The 17,345-nt window shown below is 48.6% G+C and overlaps 1 protein-coding gene across 1 annotated transcript; it reads left to right on the top strand.

The window, feature by feature from the left end:
- Positions 1 to 35: 35 nt before the first annotated feature.
- Positions 36 to 16,256, top strand: TMEM151B (transmembrane protein 151B). Its single transcript, XM_040430834.1, has 2 exons — positions 36 to 433; positions 14,814 to 16,256. Exons 1-2 carry the CDS (start codon positions 353 to 355, stop codon positions 16,254 to 16,256), a joined length of 1,524 nt encoding a protein of 507 aa, XP_040286768.1. The 5' UTR covers positions 36 to 352.
- The last annotated feature ends 1,089 nt before the right edge of the window (positions 16,257 to 17,345 follow it).

The raw sequence follows: 17,345 nt of genomic DNA on the forward strand, positions 1-17,345 counted from the left end.
TTCCCCGTCATCCCTCCTGCCCCTGCCCCCTCCCTCCTGCCCCTGCACCGCTCCGTGTGTGTGTGTGTCCTGTGTGTGTCTGTGATGTTTACCCTGTATGTGTGTGTACATGTGTGTGGCAGGTGTGCACCTCCTCCCTGACACGCAGTTGTACACATGTATGACCAGCCAGCATTGTACATCCCTGGACCAGAGATGTGACATGGACCACGGCACTCGCTACAAGCCCCAGATGAGTGGGGGCTCCAGGTGAAGGGTGGGGGTATGACTCTCCCCCTGGACCACAGCTGGATCTCAACTTCATCCTCCTGGATTGGGCCTGGGACCCGGCACTTTCCTACAGACCTTGGCCATGTCGCCACCGGCATCAGCCGCCAGCGAGAGCAGCACAGGGTCCGTACCGCAGGACAGTACCGATGCTGTACGAGAACTGGTGAGCAGACCGGGGTTGGGGGCCTTTGATAAATATCTGTCACCCCGACATAACATACAGCCATCACCCCCATATAAAACACAGCCGTCACCTCCATATAACACACAGCCGTCACCCCAACATAACACACAGCCGTCACCCTGACATAACAATCACCCCACTACAACACACAGCCATCACCCACTACAATACCCCACGTCACCTGAATAACATATAGATGTCCCACCTACATAAAACACAGCTGTTACCTCACTCAAACACACAGCCGTCACCCCTGACATGTCATCACCTCATTACAATACACAACCACCATCACCTGCATAACACTTCACCCCACATAACAAACAGCTGTCACCCTGACATAACAGTCATCCCCCCACTACAACATAAACATCACACCACTAATATACACTTTGTCACCCTGAATAACACATAAATGACACCCTGTTTAAAACAGACATCACCCTGCCTCAATAGTCATCACCCCACTACAACACACCATGTCACCTGAATAACATAAAGATGTCACCCCTATATTAAACACAGCTGTTACCCCTCTAAAACACACAGCCGTCACCCCTGACATGTCATCACCTCATTACAATACACAACCATCACCTCACCACTATACACCAGTCACACTACATAACACACAAATGTCACCCCATATAACACACAGCTGTTAACCCAATGCAACACACAGCTGTCACCCTGACATAACAGTCATCACCTCACTACAACACACAACCATCACAGCACTACAATACACCACTGTCACCCTGGATAACACAAAGATGCCACCCCATATAACACACAGCCATCACCTTGACATAACAGTCATCACTCTACTAGAACACACAGCCATCATCCCACTACAATACACAATGACACCTGAATAACATAAAGATGTCCTATATAACACAGTTGTTACCCCACTAAAACACACAGCCGTCACCTTGACATAAGTCATCTCCCCACTACAACACAATCATCACCCCACTATAACACACAACCATCACCCCACTACAATACGCCATGTCACCTGAATAACATAAAGATGTCACCCATATATAACACACAGCTGTTACCCCAATACAACACACAGCCTTTGCCCTGAGATAACAGTCATCACCTTACTATAACACACAGTCATCACCTCACTAATATATACTTTGTCATCCTGAATAACACAAATATCACCCCACATAACATGCAGCTGTCGCCTGACATAACAGTCATCACCCCACTACAACACACAGCCATCACCCCACTAATATACACTGTCACCCTGAATAACACATAAATGTCTCCCTATATAAAACACAGCCATCACCCTGACATAACAGTCATCACCCCACTACAACACACAGCCATCACCCCACTAATATACACTGTCACCCTGAATAACACATAAATGTCTCCCTATATAAAACACAGCCATCACCCTGACATAACAGTCATCACCCCACTACAACACACAACCATCACCGCATCACAACACACAAGCTTCACCCCACTTCTATACACCACTGTCACCCTGCATAACACACATGTCACCCACATATACACACAACCATCACCCTGACATAACAGTCATCACCCTACTACAACACACAATTATCACCACACTACCATAAATTACTGTCAGTCTAATTAACACACAGATATCACCCCTGCTGTCATCCTACATATCACATACATGTCACCCCATAAAACACACATGGGGTCATTTATCAAACTGGTGTAAAGTAGAACTGGTTTACTTGCTCATAGCAACCAATCAGATTCCACCTTTCATTTTCCAAAGGAGCTGTCAAAAATGAAAAGTGGAATCTGATTGGTTGCTGTGGGCAACTAAGCCAGTTCTACTTTATACCAGTTTTATAAATGAACCCAACAGTCGTCACCTAGACAACCCACTACAATACACTGTGTCACCCTATATAACACACATCTGTTACCCCACTAATACACACAGCCATCACCCTAACATAACAATCATCACCCCACTAATATACACCATGTCACCCGCATAACACAACAATGTCACCCCATATAACACACAGCCGTTACCCTGACATAACAGTCATCAATGCATTACAACACAAAACCATCATCCCACTACTATACACCACTGTCACCATGCATAACACATAGATGTCACCCCATATAATGCACAGCTGTTACTCCAGTAAAACACCCCACTACAGCATACAACCATCACCCCACTACAATATACCATGTCACCCTGAATAACACACAGATATCGCTCCTGCTGTCACCCCATATCCACACATAGCTGTTACGCTACTAAAACATACAGTTGTCACCCTGACATATCAGTCATCACCCCACTACAACATACATCCATAACCCCCCAAATATACACACATCACCCTGAATAACACACAGATATCGCCCTGCTGTCATTCTACATAACACATACTTCACCCCATATAACACACTGTTAACTCCCACCAATATACTGTACACTATGTCACCTGCATAACACATACATGTTACCCCATATACCACACAGCTGTTACCCTACTAAAAGATACAATTGTCACCCTGACATAACAGTGATCACCCCATTATAACACAAAGCCATCACCCTACATCAACACACCACTGTCACCCTGACGTAACAATCACCCCACTACAATACACCAATGTCATCCTGCATAACACAGAGATATCCCCCCATATAATTTGCATCTGTCACCCTGTAATAAAATTCCTCACCGCATTACATACAGCTGTCGCTGCACTATGGGACACAGCCATTACCAAAACTAAAAATCTCACCGCTGTCACTCTATTACAACACCACCGTCACCCTACTACAATACACCATTGTCACCCCTCTCCAACACACAACTGTCTGACCGCGACAACACACATCCATCACTACAATACACCTCTGTCACTCCACTACAATACACCGCTGTCACCTTATTACAAAACACACCGTCACCTCACTACAATACACTATCACTCCCACTACAACACACAGCAGTCACCTCAGTACAACAGGCTGTCCACAGCAGGGGTGCACCACCAATGAGGCCGGGTGATACCCCTCTGTCACCTCACTACAATACACCTCAGTCACCTCACTACAATACACCTCAGTCACCTCACTACAATACACCTCAGTCACCTCACTACAATACACCTCTATCACCTCATTACAATACACCTCTGTCACCTCTTTACAATACACCTTTGTCACTTCACTACAGTACACTTCTGTCACCTCATTACAATACACCTCTGTCACCTCACTACAAAACACCTCTGTCAGCTCACTACAATACAACACCTCTGTCACCTCTTTACAATACACCTGTCACCTCAGTACAGTACACTTCTGTCACCTTGTTACAATACACCTGTCACCTCATTACAATACACCTCTGTCACCTCACAACAATACACCTTTGTCACCTCACTACAGTACACTTCTGTTACCTCATTACAATACACCTGTCACCTCACTACAAAACACCTCTGTCAGCTCACTACAATACACCTCTGTCACCTCTTTACAATACTCCTTTGTCACCTCACAACAATACTCCTTTGTCACCTCACTACAGTACACCTCTTTCACCTCACTACAATACACCTCTGTCACCTCGCAACAATACACCTTTGTCACCTCACTACAGTACACTTTTGTCACCTCACTACAGTACACCTCTGTCACCTCACTACAATACACCTCTGTCACTTCACTACAGTACACTTCTGTCACCTCATTACAATACACCTTTGTCACCTCACTACAATACACCTCTGTCACCTCACTACAGTACATGTCTGTCACCTCACAACAATACACCTTTGTCATCTCACTACAGTACACCTCTGTCACCTCACTACAATACACCTCTGTTACCTCACTACAATACACCTCTGTCACCTCACTACAATACACCTCTGTTACCTCACTACAATACACCTCTGTCACCTCTCTACAATACACCTCTGTCACCTCACTACAATACATCTCTGTCACCTCACTACAATACAACACCTCTGTCACCTCTTTACAATACACCTGTCACCTCAGTACAGTACACTTCTGTCACCTTGTTACAATACACCTGTCACCTCATTACAATACACCTCTGTCACCTCACAACAATACACCTTTGTCACCTCACTACAGTACACTTCTGTTACCTCATTACAATACACCTGTCACCTCACTACAAAACACCTCTGTCAGCTCACTACAATACACCTCTGTCACCTCTTTACAATACTCCTTTGTCACCTCACAACAATACTCCTTTGTCACCTCACTACAGTACACCTCTTTCACCTCACTACAATACACCTCTGTCACCTCGCAACAATACACCTTTGTCACCTCACTACAGTACACTTTTGTCACCTCACTACAGTACACCTCTGTCACCTCACTACAATACACCTCTGTCACTTCACTACAGTACACTTCTGTCACCTCATTACAATACACCTTTGTCACCTCACTACAATACACCTCTGTCACCTCACTACAGTACATGTCTGTCACCTCACAACAATACACCTTTGTCATCTCACTACAGTACACCTCTGTCACCTCACTACAATACACCTCTGTTACCTCACTACAATACACCTCTGTCACCTCACTACAATACACCTCTGTTACCTCACTACAATACACCTCTGTCACCTCTCTACAATACACCTCTGTCACCTCACTACAATACACCTTTGTCACCTCACTACAGTACACCTCACTACAATACACCTCTGTCACTTCACTACAGTACACTTCTGTCACCTCATTACAATACACCTTTGTCACCTCACTACAATACACCTCTGTCACCTCTTTACAATACACCTTTGTCACCTCACTACAGTACACTTCTGTCACCTCATTACAATACACCTCTGTCAGCTCACTACAATACAACACCTCTGTCACCTCTTTACAATACACCTGTCACCTCAGTACAGTACACTTCTGTCACCTTGTTACAATACACCTGTCACCTCATTACAATACACCTCTGTCACCTCACAACAATACACCTTTGTCACCTCACTACAGTACACTTCTGTCACCTCATTACAATACACCTCTGTCACCTCTTTACAATACACCTGTCACCTCACAACAATACACCTTTGTCACCTCACTACAGTACACCTCTTTCACCTCACTACAATACACCTCTGTCACCTCTTTACAATACACCTTTGTCACCTCACTACAATACACCTCTGTCATCGCTCTACAATACACCTCTGTCACCTCATTACAATACACCTCTGTCACCTTGCAACAATACACCTTTGTCACCTCACTACAATACACCTTTGTCACCTCACTACAGTACACCTCTGTCACCTCACTACAATACACCTCTGTCACCTCACTACAATACACCTCTGTCACTTCACTACAGTACACTTCTGTCACCTCATTACAATACACCTTTGTCACCTCACTACAATACACCTCTGTCACCTCACTACAGTACATGTCTGTCACCTCACAACAATACACCTTTGTCACCTCACTACAGTACACCTCAGTCACCTCACTACAATACACCTCTGTCACCTCACTACAATACACCTCTGTCACCTCACTACAATACACCTCTGTCACCTCTCTACAATACACCTCTGTCACCTCTCTACAATACATCTCTGTCACCTCACTACAATACACCTCTGTCACCTCACTACAATACACCTCTGTCACCTCACTACAATACAGTACACCTCACTACAATACACCTGTCACTTCACTACAGTACACTTCTGTCACCTCATTACAATACACCTTTGTCACCTCACTACAATACACCTCTGTCACCTCACTACAATACACCTCTGTCACCTCACTACAATACACCTCTGTCACCTCTCTACAATACACCTCTGTCACCTCACTACAATACATCTCTGTCACCTCACTACAATACACCTTTGTCACCTCACTACAATACACCTCACTACAATACACCTCTGTCACTTCACTACAGTACACTTCTGTCACCTCATTACAATACACCTTTGTCACCTCACTACAATACACCTCTGTTACCTCACTACAATACACCTTTGTCACCTCACTACAGTACACCTCACTACAATACACCTCTGTCACTTCACTACAGTACACTTCTGTCACCTCATTACAATACTCCTTTGTCACCTCACTACAGTACACGTCTGTCACCTCACAACAATACACCTCTGTCACCTCACTACAATACACTGCAGAACACAGGGGACAGAGGAACCCCACTGATTAGACTTTTTTTTTGAAAGATCTGTAATGAAATTACATGTGCAAAATCACATTCCCTATACTCACGCACTTCTGACTGTCCCCCCCCCCCCTTCCCACCAAAACAATCCCCTCACTGCCCCAAATGTATTGCAGTGCTCTGGAATCCTGTAGCTGGTGCTGGGTGTAATGGTGTCAGGCCGTGTATTGTAGCCCTCAGGGGTCCTGCAGTTGGTGCCCAAGGTGATGGGTCAAGTTGGGTAATGTAGGGCTCAGGGGTTCTGAAGCTGGTCTCAGGTGTGATGGGGTTAGGTTGGGTCATGCAGCCCTAGATGTCCTCTAGTTGATGCCGGGTGTAATAGGTCAGGCTAAGTATGGCGGTGCTCAGGGGTTCTGAAGGTGATTCCGGGTGTGATGGATTCAGGTTGTGTAATGCAGCCCTCAGAAGTCCTGTAGTTGATGTAGAGTGTGATTGGGTTGGGCTGGGTATTGTAGCGCTCAGGGGTTCTGAAGTTAGTGCTAGGACTGATGGGGTTGGGCTGGGTATGGCAGTGCTCAGAGGTCCTGTAGTTGATGCTGGGTGTAATGGGTTGGACTGGGTACTGTAGCGCTCAGGGGTTCTGAAGCTGATACTGGGTGTGATGGGGTCAGGTTGAGTAATGCAGCGCTCAGGGGTCCTGTAGTTGGTGCTAGGTCTGATGGGGTTGGGCTGGGTATTGCAGCGCTCAGGTTCATAGTGACTTATGTCACCTTCCAGGATAAGGACCACATCCAAGAGGTTGTTCACCAGCCCTGGGACACTTGGATAACACTACATTTGCAGGGGTCTTGCCCACCATCATACATATGAAATGAAAGCTCCGGAGGCACTTAATAGTGAAGGCGCACAGTCATGTTATCTCCTCAGCAGAGGGAGTTGTGCAGACAAAGCTCTGGAAGCAATTGTGTCGATCAGCGGTGCTGGAGCTGCTGCTCCACCTGTGGGGCACCTTCTGGCAGATCCCAAGAGAATTAAAAAACACAAGAAGCAGGGTGACCTAGGGGAAGCCCTGCAACTGAGGGAGGAGGCGGCCCTTCTCCAAAAAATGTTGTAGAGTTCTGTATTTAGGTTAACCTTTTACCAGTTTTGAGGCGGAAGCGCTTGTCATCCTGCTCGTGATTTATGAAATGATCGGCTCCACCGGCCCCACAGAGACCGCGCTCTGCTTAGATCTAACGATATCGGTGCCTCAGGTGACCCCCTGGACTGTGTGCACAACCCCAAACATATAATCCCCTATGCATATTCCTACATGGATAACACTATATATAACCCCATTTCATATGAGATCGAACCCTATATACAGAATCTCACATGGATAACCCGATATATATGAGTGTTTCTATGTATAACCCTCTATAGAGTATAACATGGACACCGTATACTTAAAGGGGTTTTCCAAGATTTTTTAACTGATGACCTATTCAAAGGACTGGTCATAAATATCTTGTGGGTGGGGGTCTGACACCCCCGATCAGCTGTTTGGGAAGGCACCGGTCCTCTGTGAAGCCCGCGGCCCTCTCTCAGCTTCTCCTAGGCCCAGTGACGTCACATTGACCTAGGAGCAGCTCAGCCCCATAGAAGTGAAAGGAGCAGAGCGCGAAACCAAGCACAACCGCTATACAATGTACGGGGAAGGCGGCGGCGCTCACAGGAGGACCAATGCCTTGTCAAACAGCTGGGCGGCGGGGCTCCTGGGGGTCTGACCCCCACCCATCAGATACCGATGACCTATCCAGAGTACTTACATCTCAGAAAACCCTTTCGACCTATATGTGTAACCCCATTTTTATATCTCATGCTTAGCTGCAGTATATACTGGAATATTGTCGCTCCCCTCCCCCACGATTAACAATCCTATTCCATATTTATGAACCTGGAAAATAAGCAGTAACTGGAGGAGTGCGTATAATTATCTGATTGCTGAACCAACATGTGCACAGACTAAATGCCAATGTAGTGGAGCACAGGAGGACCTCATACCCTCATATCACCCCTGTACTACCCCTCCCCCATCACTTGTCAGACTACTACAACACCCTCCTCGTATCCCGGACAGACTACAGCAACACCCTCCTCATATCCCGGACAGATTACTACAACACCCTCCTCGTATCCCGGACAGATTACTGCAACACCCTCCTCATATCCCGGACAGACTACAGCAACACCCTCCTCGTATCCCGGACAGACTACAGCAACACCCTCCTCGTATCCCGGACAGACTACAGCAACACCCTCCTAGTATCCCGGACAGACTACAGCAACACACTCCTCGTATCCCGGACAGATTACTGCAACACCCTCCTCGTATCCCGGACAGACTACAGCAACACCCTCCTCGTATCCCGGACAGATTACTGCAACACCCTCCTCGTATCCCGGACAGATTACTGCAACACCCTCCTCGTATCCCGGACAGATTACTGCAACACCCTCCTCGTATCCCGGACAGATTACTGCAACACACTCCTCGTATCCCGGACAGATTACTGCAACACCCTCCTCGTATCCCGGACAGACTACAGCAACACCCTCCTCCTATCCCGGACAGATTACTGCAACACCCTCCTCTTATCCCGGACAGATTACTGCAACACCCTCCTCGTATCCCGGACAGACTACAGCAACACCCTCCTCGTATCCCGGACAGATTACTGCAACACCCTCCTCGTATCCCGGACAGACTACAGCAACACCCTCCTCGTATCCCGGACAGACTACAGCAACACCCTCCTCTTATCCCGGACAGATTACTGCAACACCCTCCTCCTATCCCGGACAGACTACAGCAACACCCTCCTCGTATCCCGGACAGACTACAGCAACACACTCCTCTTATCCCGGACAGATTACTGCAACACCCTCCTCGTATCCCGGACAGACTACAGCAACACCCTCCTCGTATCCCGGACAGACTACAGCAACACACTCCTCATATCCCGGACAGATTACTGCAACACCCTCCTCGTATCCCGGACAGACTACAGCAACACCCTCCTCGTATCCCGGACAGATTACTGCAACACCCTCCTCGTATCCCGGACAGACTACAGCAACACCCTCCTCCTATCCCGGACAGATTACTGCAACACACTCCTCGTATCCCGGACAGATTACTGCAACACACTCCTCGTATCCCGGGCAGATTACTGCAGCACCCTCCTCATATCCCGGACAGATTACTGCAACACCCTCCTCGTATCCTGGACAGACTACAGCAACACCCTCCTCCTATACCGGACAGATTACAGCAACACCCTCCTCGTATCCTGGACAGATTACAGCAACACCGTCCTCGTATCCCGGACAGATTACTGCATCACCCTCCTCGTATCCTGGACAGACTACAGCAACACCCTCCTCCTATCCCAGACAGATTACTGCAAAACCCTCTTCGTATCCCGGACAGACTACAGCAACACCCTCCTCGTATCCTGGACAGATTACTGCAACACCCTCCTCGTATCCCAGACAGACTACAGAAACACCCTCCTCGTATCCCATACAGATTACTGCAACACCCTCCTCGTATCCCGGACAGATTACTGCAACACCCTCCTCATATCCCGGACAGACTACTGCAACACCCGCCTCGTATCCTGGACAGATTACTGCAACACCCTCCTCGTATCCCGGACAGACTACAGCAACACCCGCCTCGTATCCTGGACAGATTACTGCAACACCCTCCTCGTATCCCGGACAGACTACAGCAACACCCTCCTCTTATCCCGGACAGATTACTGCAACACCCTCCTCCTATCCCGGACAGACTACAGCAACACCCTCCTCGTATCCCGGACAGACTACAGCAACACCCTCCTCGTATCCCGGACAGATTACTGCAACACCCTCCTCATATCCCGGACAGACTACTGCAACACCCTCCTCGTATCCTGGACAGATTACTGCAACACCCTCCTCGTATCCCGGACAGACTACAGCAACACCCGCCTCGTATCCCGGACAGACTACAGCAACACCCTCCTCGTATCCCGGACAGATTACTGCAACACCCTCCTCGTATCCCGGACAGACTACAGCAACACCCTCCTCCTATCCCGGACAGATTACAGCAACACCCTCCTCGTATCCTGGACAGATTACAGCAACACCGTCCTCGTATCCCGGACAGATTACTGCATCACCCTCCTCGTATCCTGGACAGACTACAGCAACACCCTCCTCCTATCCCAGACAGATTACTGCAAAACCCTCTTCGTATCCCGGACAGACTACAGCAACACCCTCCTCGTATCCTGGACAGATTACTGCAACACCCTCCTCGTATCCCAGACAGACTACAGAAACACCCTCCTCGTATCCCATACAGATTACTGCAACACCCTCCTCGTATCCCGGACAGATTACTGCAACACCCTCCTCATATCCCGGACAGACTACTGCAACACCCTCCTCGTATCCTGGACAGATTACTGCAACACCCTCCTCGTATCCCGGACAGACTACAGCAACACCCGCCTCGTATCCTGGACAGATTACTGCAACACCCTCCTCGTATCCCGGACAGACTACAGAAACACCCTCCTCGTATCCCATACAGATTACTGCAACACCCTCCTCATATCCCGGACAGACTACTGCAACACCCTCCTCGTATCCCGGCCAGACTACAACACCCTCCTTGTGTCCCGGACAGACTACTGCAACACCCTCCTTGTATTCTGGCCAGACTACAGCAACATGCTCCTCGTGGTAATTTGGGGATAGTGGGAGTGGTAATGCTGGATAAGGGGTGGTATAGGCATATGAAGGTGATGTGAATAGGCAGGAGGATGAGGGGACAGAATACGAGGAGGATGTTGCTGTAGTTACCACATTACCCATGCACCACCACCCAGTACCCAGGCACCACCACCAAGCACCCAGGCACCACCCAGTATCCAGGCAACACCCAGTATCCAAGCACCACCACCAAGCACCCAGTACCCAGGCACCACCACACAGTACCCAGGCACCACCACACAGTACCCAGGCACCACCACCTAGTACCCAGGCACCACCACCAAGCACCCAGGCACCACCACTAAGCACCATCACCCAGGCACCACCACCAAGCACCCGGGCTCCACCACCCAGTACCCAGGCACCACCACCACCTCCCAGTACCCAGGCACCACCACCAAGCTCCCACGCACCACCCAGTACCACCCAGTACTCAGGCACCACCACTCACTACCCAGGCACCACCACCAAGCACCCAGGCACCACCCAGTACTCAAACAGCACTACCAAGAACCCAGGCACCACCACCCAGTACCCAGGCACCACCACCTAGCACCCAGGCACCACCACCCAGTACCCAGGCACCACCCAGTACTCAGGCAGCACCAAGCACCCAGGCTCCACATCCAAGCACCACCCAGTACTCAGGCACCACCACCAAGCACCCAGGCACTACCCAGTAGCCAGGCACCACCCAGTACTCAGGCAGCACCACCAAACACCCATGCACCACCACCAAGCACCCAGTAGCCAGGCACCACCACCAAGCACCCAGGCTCCACCCAGTAGCCAGGCACCACTTCCCCACTATTTTATTATATGCATTACTGTGGGAAGACGGCTGCTGTTTCAGTGGGGCTCCTGGAAGAGAGACGCAGGGGCTGCTGGGTAATGGGATGTGATGTTAGCAGGAGATGCTGCTGCTCAATGCATTATTAAAATGTTTATAAACCAGCATTTAACCCTGTATCATCCAGGCACTGGGCGATGATCCTCTCACCGTCATTAGCTCCTCATTTGGGTGTTAAATGCAGCGGCTCACTTCACCAGTTAATCCTAAACCATTTGTGGGATTACATGTGAGATTACAGGCCGCGGTTAAGCAGAGAAATTAGAGAATTTAACATGGATCGGAGGGGAGGGGGGGATATTAGAAGGTTGCAGCCTGATATGTGGAGAACACACAGGGTAACGGGCAAAGATGGCCAGTCCCAACCCAACAACTAGACCCTGAACCATCATCTACTAGCTGGGCAGGAGACCACCATAACTCATGGATGAATATACAGTGAGGAACAGAAGTATTTGAAGACCCTGCGATTTTGCAAGGGGTCTGACATTTACATTGTAGGTGCATTCCCATCTGAGAGACGGAATAAAAAAATAAAAAAAAGGAAATCACATTGTATGATTTTGAAAGAATGTCTTTGTCTTGCACTGCTGAACAGAAGTATCTGAACACCTGAGAGAATCCGTGTTAATATTTGGTCCAGAAGCCTTTGGTCAGAAGTCTCCTGTAGTTCTTGACCAGGTTTGCAGACACTGCAGCAGGGTTTTGGCCCACTGCTCCACACAGATCTCCTCTACATCTGTCAGGTTTTGGGGCTGTCGCTGAGCAACACGGAGTTTTCAAGGAGGTTGTTGCTCAAAATCTCACAATAAATGGCCCCATTCATCCTCTCCTTAATACAGTGCAGTCGTCCTGTCCCCTTCGCAGAAAAGCCCCCCCAAAGCATGATGTTACCCCCCCCATGCTTCACAGTAGGGATGGTGTTCTTGGGATGCAACTCATCCTTCTTTTTCCTCCAAACACGAGTAAAGTTTAGACCAAAAAGTTCTACTTTGGTCTCATCTGACCACATGACTTTCTCCCATGCCTCCTCTGGATCATCCAGATGGTCATTGGCAAACTTCAGACGGGCCTGGACATGTGATGACTTGAGCAGGGGAACCTTCTGTGCAATGCATGATCTGAAACCATGACGGCGTAGTGTTCTACCGACAGTGACCTCTGAAGCTGTGGTCCCAGCTCTCTTCATGTCATTGACCAGCTCCTCCCTTGTAGTTCTGGGCTGATTCCTCACCTTTCTTACCATCAGCGATGCCCCACGAGGTGAGATCTTGCATGGAGCCCCAGTCCGAGGTGACTTACAGTCGTCTTTAGCCTCTTCCATTTTCTAACAATTGTTCCAACAGTTGATCTAGTTTCACCAAGCTGCTTGGCAATTGCCCCGTAGCCCTTTCCAGCCTTGTGGAGGTCCACAATTTTGTCTCTGGTGTCTTTTGACAGCTCCTTGGTCTTGCCCATGGTAGTAGTTGGCGTCTGACTGACTGTGGGGTGGACAGAGGTCTTTAAAGAGCTCAGACAGGTGCTACTAAGTTAGAGTAATGAGTGGAGTAGAGGTGGACTTTATAAAGGCGCAGTAACAGGTCTTTGAGAGCCAGAATTCTTCTAAGGTGTTCACATACTGATGTTCAGCAGTGCAAGACAAATAAATTCTTTAAAAATCATACAATGTGATTTCCTGAATTTATTTTTTGTTCTGTCTCTCAGATGGGAATGCACCTACAATGTAAATTTCAGACCCCACCATGATTTCTAAGTGGGAGAACTTGCAAAATCGCAGGGTGTCCAAATACTTCTGTTCCTCACTGTATCTTGGAACTGAGGCCTTGCTGGGTTATAGTTATGGTGGCCGGCCATTCATACGGTATACTCCACATGGCAGATTTGTTGCACAAATATCCATTCCATGCATGTGAATGGGGTTGTTCCTGTACAAAGTGCAGGGATTTTTGCAAACTCCATTCAAATAAATAGGCCAATGACCAAAGTTTTTGCATGTGTGTGGATATGCCCATACTATAGCAGGACGGCTCTTTTGAAAAGACCTTACGTCTTGATGCTTTCAGGGACGGATGTATTTCTTCGTATTGCCGGTCAGGTCAGGGGCGTCAGATTTTAATTGGCCTGGTAGTTCACTGGCCACGGCTCGGAAACAGATGTTACATGATGGTCGGCTGACGCTGACTGCATCCCTTGTTATGGCCGCCTCTCCTCTAATGTTTACAGGGTGGGATTTTCTCAGCTCCCTACTAGAAATAAATGCAATTAGGTGGGTGAGCCACAGTCCAGGAACCTGCTGCAGTACCATTCACACGTACCGTACAGCTAGGTACAGGGCCACTGGAGCCACGTTCACAGGTGGAGACCTCCACAAGCTTGTATCTGTGAAGGAATGGCTGACCCCGATACATGTTCTCAGTGTTTCATGCATTTTACCAGAGTACTTTCTGAATATTTCTTGTCTCCTTATTCGCAGCAAAGGCCGGTAAAGCAGTCGCTCAGCAAGTCTCTATGCCGTGAATCCCATTGGAAATGTCTCCTGCTGTCTCTCCTCATCTATGGCTGTATGGGGGCCATGACCTGGTGCCATGTTACTAAAGTCACTCGCTTGACTTTTGACAGCGCCTATAAAAGCAACTCGATGATGTACCACGACAGTCCCTGCTCCAACGGCTACGTCTACATCCCCTTGGCCTTCCTTGTCATGCTGTATGTGGTCTACCTGGTGGAGTGCTGGCACTGCTACACACGCAATGAGCTGCAATATAAGGTGGATGTTGAGAGCGTTCAGGAACGCGTGCAGAGGATGCAGCAGGCAACGCCGTGCATCTGGTGGAAGGCGATCAGCTATCATTATGTACGTAGGACTCGTCAAGTGACTCGTTATCGCAATGGAGACGCCTACACAACTACCCAAGTCTACCACGAGCGCGTCAATACTCATGTGGCAGAGTCAGAGTTCGACTACAGCAACTGTGGCGTGAAGGACGTTTCCAAAGACCTGACTGATCTAGACAGCTATCCGGCCACTCGACTAAGGTTTACCAAATGCTTCAGTTTTGCGAATGTGGAGTCAGAGAACTCATATTTGACACAGAGGGCTCGATTTTTTACAGAGAATGAGGGTCTGGATGACTACATGGAGGCTCGCGAAGGCATGCACCTAAAAAATGTGGACTTCAAGGAATACATGGTTGCTTTTTCTGATCCAGATAACCTTCCTTGGTACGTGTCCCACTACGTCTTTTGGGTGGCTGCTCTCCTAACCCTGTCTTGGCCACTAAGAGTCCTCAATGAGTACCGCACCTCGTGTGTTCACTATCATGTAGAAAAGCTCTTTGGCTTTGACTTTACACCGGTGACACCGGCGACACCGGCCGATGATCGAACCATATGTAGGAGAATGCCACGTGTTAACACCATCGACAGTACAGAGCTGGAGTGGCACATACGCTCCAATCAGCAACTGGTGCCCAGCTACTCTGAAGCGGTTCTGATGGATCTAGTGGGCATTTCTTCAAGTTACACAGCCTGCCGGTACACTCGAGGTTATCGCCAGAACTGCGAGCGCTGCCATCGCACCATGAGCAGCTCCTCCATCTTTTCCCGTAGCGCTCTCAGTATCTGTAATGGCAGTCCCAGGATCCCCTTCAGCAGCAGTCGCTTCTCTCTGGGACGATTATATGGGTCCCGCCGGAGTTGTCTGTGGCAGAGCCGCAGTGAAAGCCTCAATGAGCAGGGTTGTCCCACAGAACAGACACGGCTGTCCAGCCAAGTGACTGTGGAGGAGGAAGAACCTCCCCCATACCAGGATGCTCTCTACTTCCCCATCCTCATCGTCCATCGTAATGAAGGCTGCACGAACCACGACCACCGACGTCTCCATCGTAACGGCTCTTGTGTAGAAACATCACTGTGATGGTGTGTTCCCAAATCCAGGAGATTTCTGTGGCATCACCACAGCAGTGGAGATGTTTCACGTGATAATCAAGGGCAGCCCGGCAGCACGCAAAAACACAACACCGCTGGAAACTCATGAATACTATCAGGTCTTTACATCGATGGAGCACCCTAGTAGACATATCTGTAGACAATCTTTTCAGAGGAGGCTTCAGCTCGCGGGTCTGACAGACTGTAATGTAGCCAAGCTGTGACACAACTACTTCTGAGCACATTTTTATGCTGAGACCTAGATGTGGATTGAGCCATAGCCATCCAGAACAATGTCCAAATGGGACTGGGCAGCAAAAACGGACAGATGTGACCAAAACGCTGGAGAATCCAGTAACTGTTGATCCTGATCTTTAATACAAGCCTGGAAGGGGCATCAGGTACCAAGTGGACCAGTACAGGACTAAGTACTTCACATTCAGTAGCAAACAATTAGGCAATAGTCCAGCAGCAATGAACATTGTCCATTCATCTGCAGATCATCTCTCACGGCTGGTGGAGGGCCCACGGCAGAGCAGTCACACTCCCGGATGATAAAATGGACCATGCGAGGTCTGCCGCCGGTGGGATGACGATGGACTCTTCACCCTCACTTTTCTCTTATTTTTCCATTACATAAATATATACGTCCACTGTACGGAGGACGCATCCGCTCTACGTATATTCAGCATGGAGATCTTCAGGTTGTATATACACAAGTATAGGCTCATCTCTCTACACTGAGCTTTTATTGCATGACATGTTTCTCCTGAGGTCTGGATGTGACACACATGTAATGCACATGTATGTGACATGTTCACCAAGGCTGTAGTGCATTCACATATCACGTGCACTTCAGGCCCCAGGATTCATCAGGGCTGTACATATCAACCGACACTTATGTGTCTGTGGGCAGCTGGAGACCCCTCAATCTGCTGCTGAGGGTACAGGGGGTACGGACATAAAGGGGAACCCTCCATAACTGTAATCGGATCAATTCCAACCATGGCAAGAATTTACATATATCTGCAATTTCTTGTACATTGGTTTTCTCAATGGGGAAATAACTGAAGTCACA

Source organism: Bufo bufo, chromosome 4 (assembly GCF_905171765.1).
Source record: "Bufo bufo chromosome 4, aBufBuf1.1, whole genome shotgun sequence".
In the NCBI taxonomy this organism is placed as follows: Eukaryota; Metazoa; Chordata; class Amphibia; order Anura; family Bufonidae; genus Bufo; species Bufo bufo.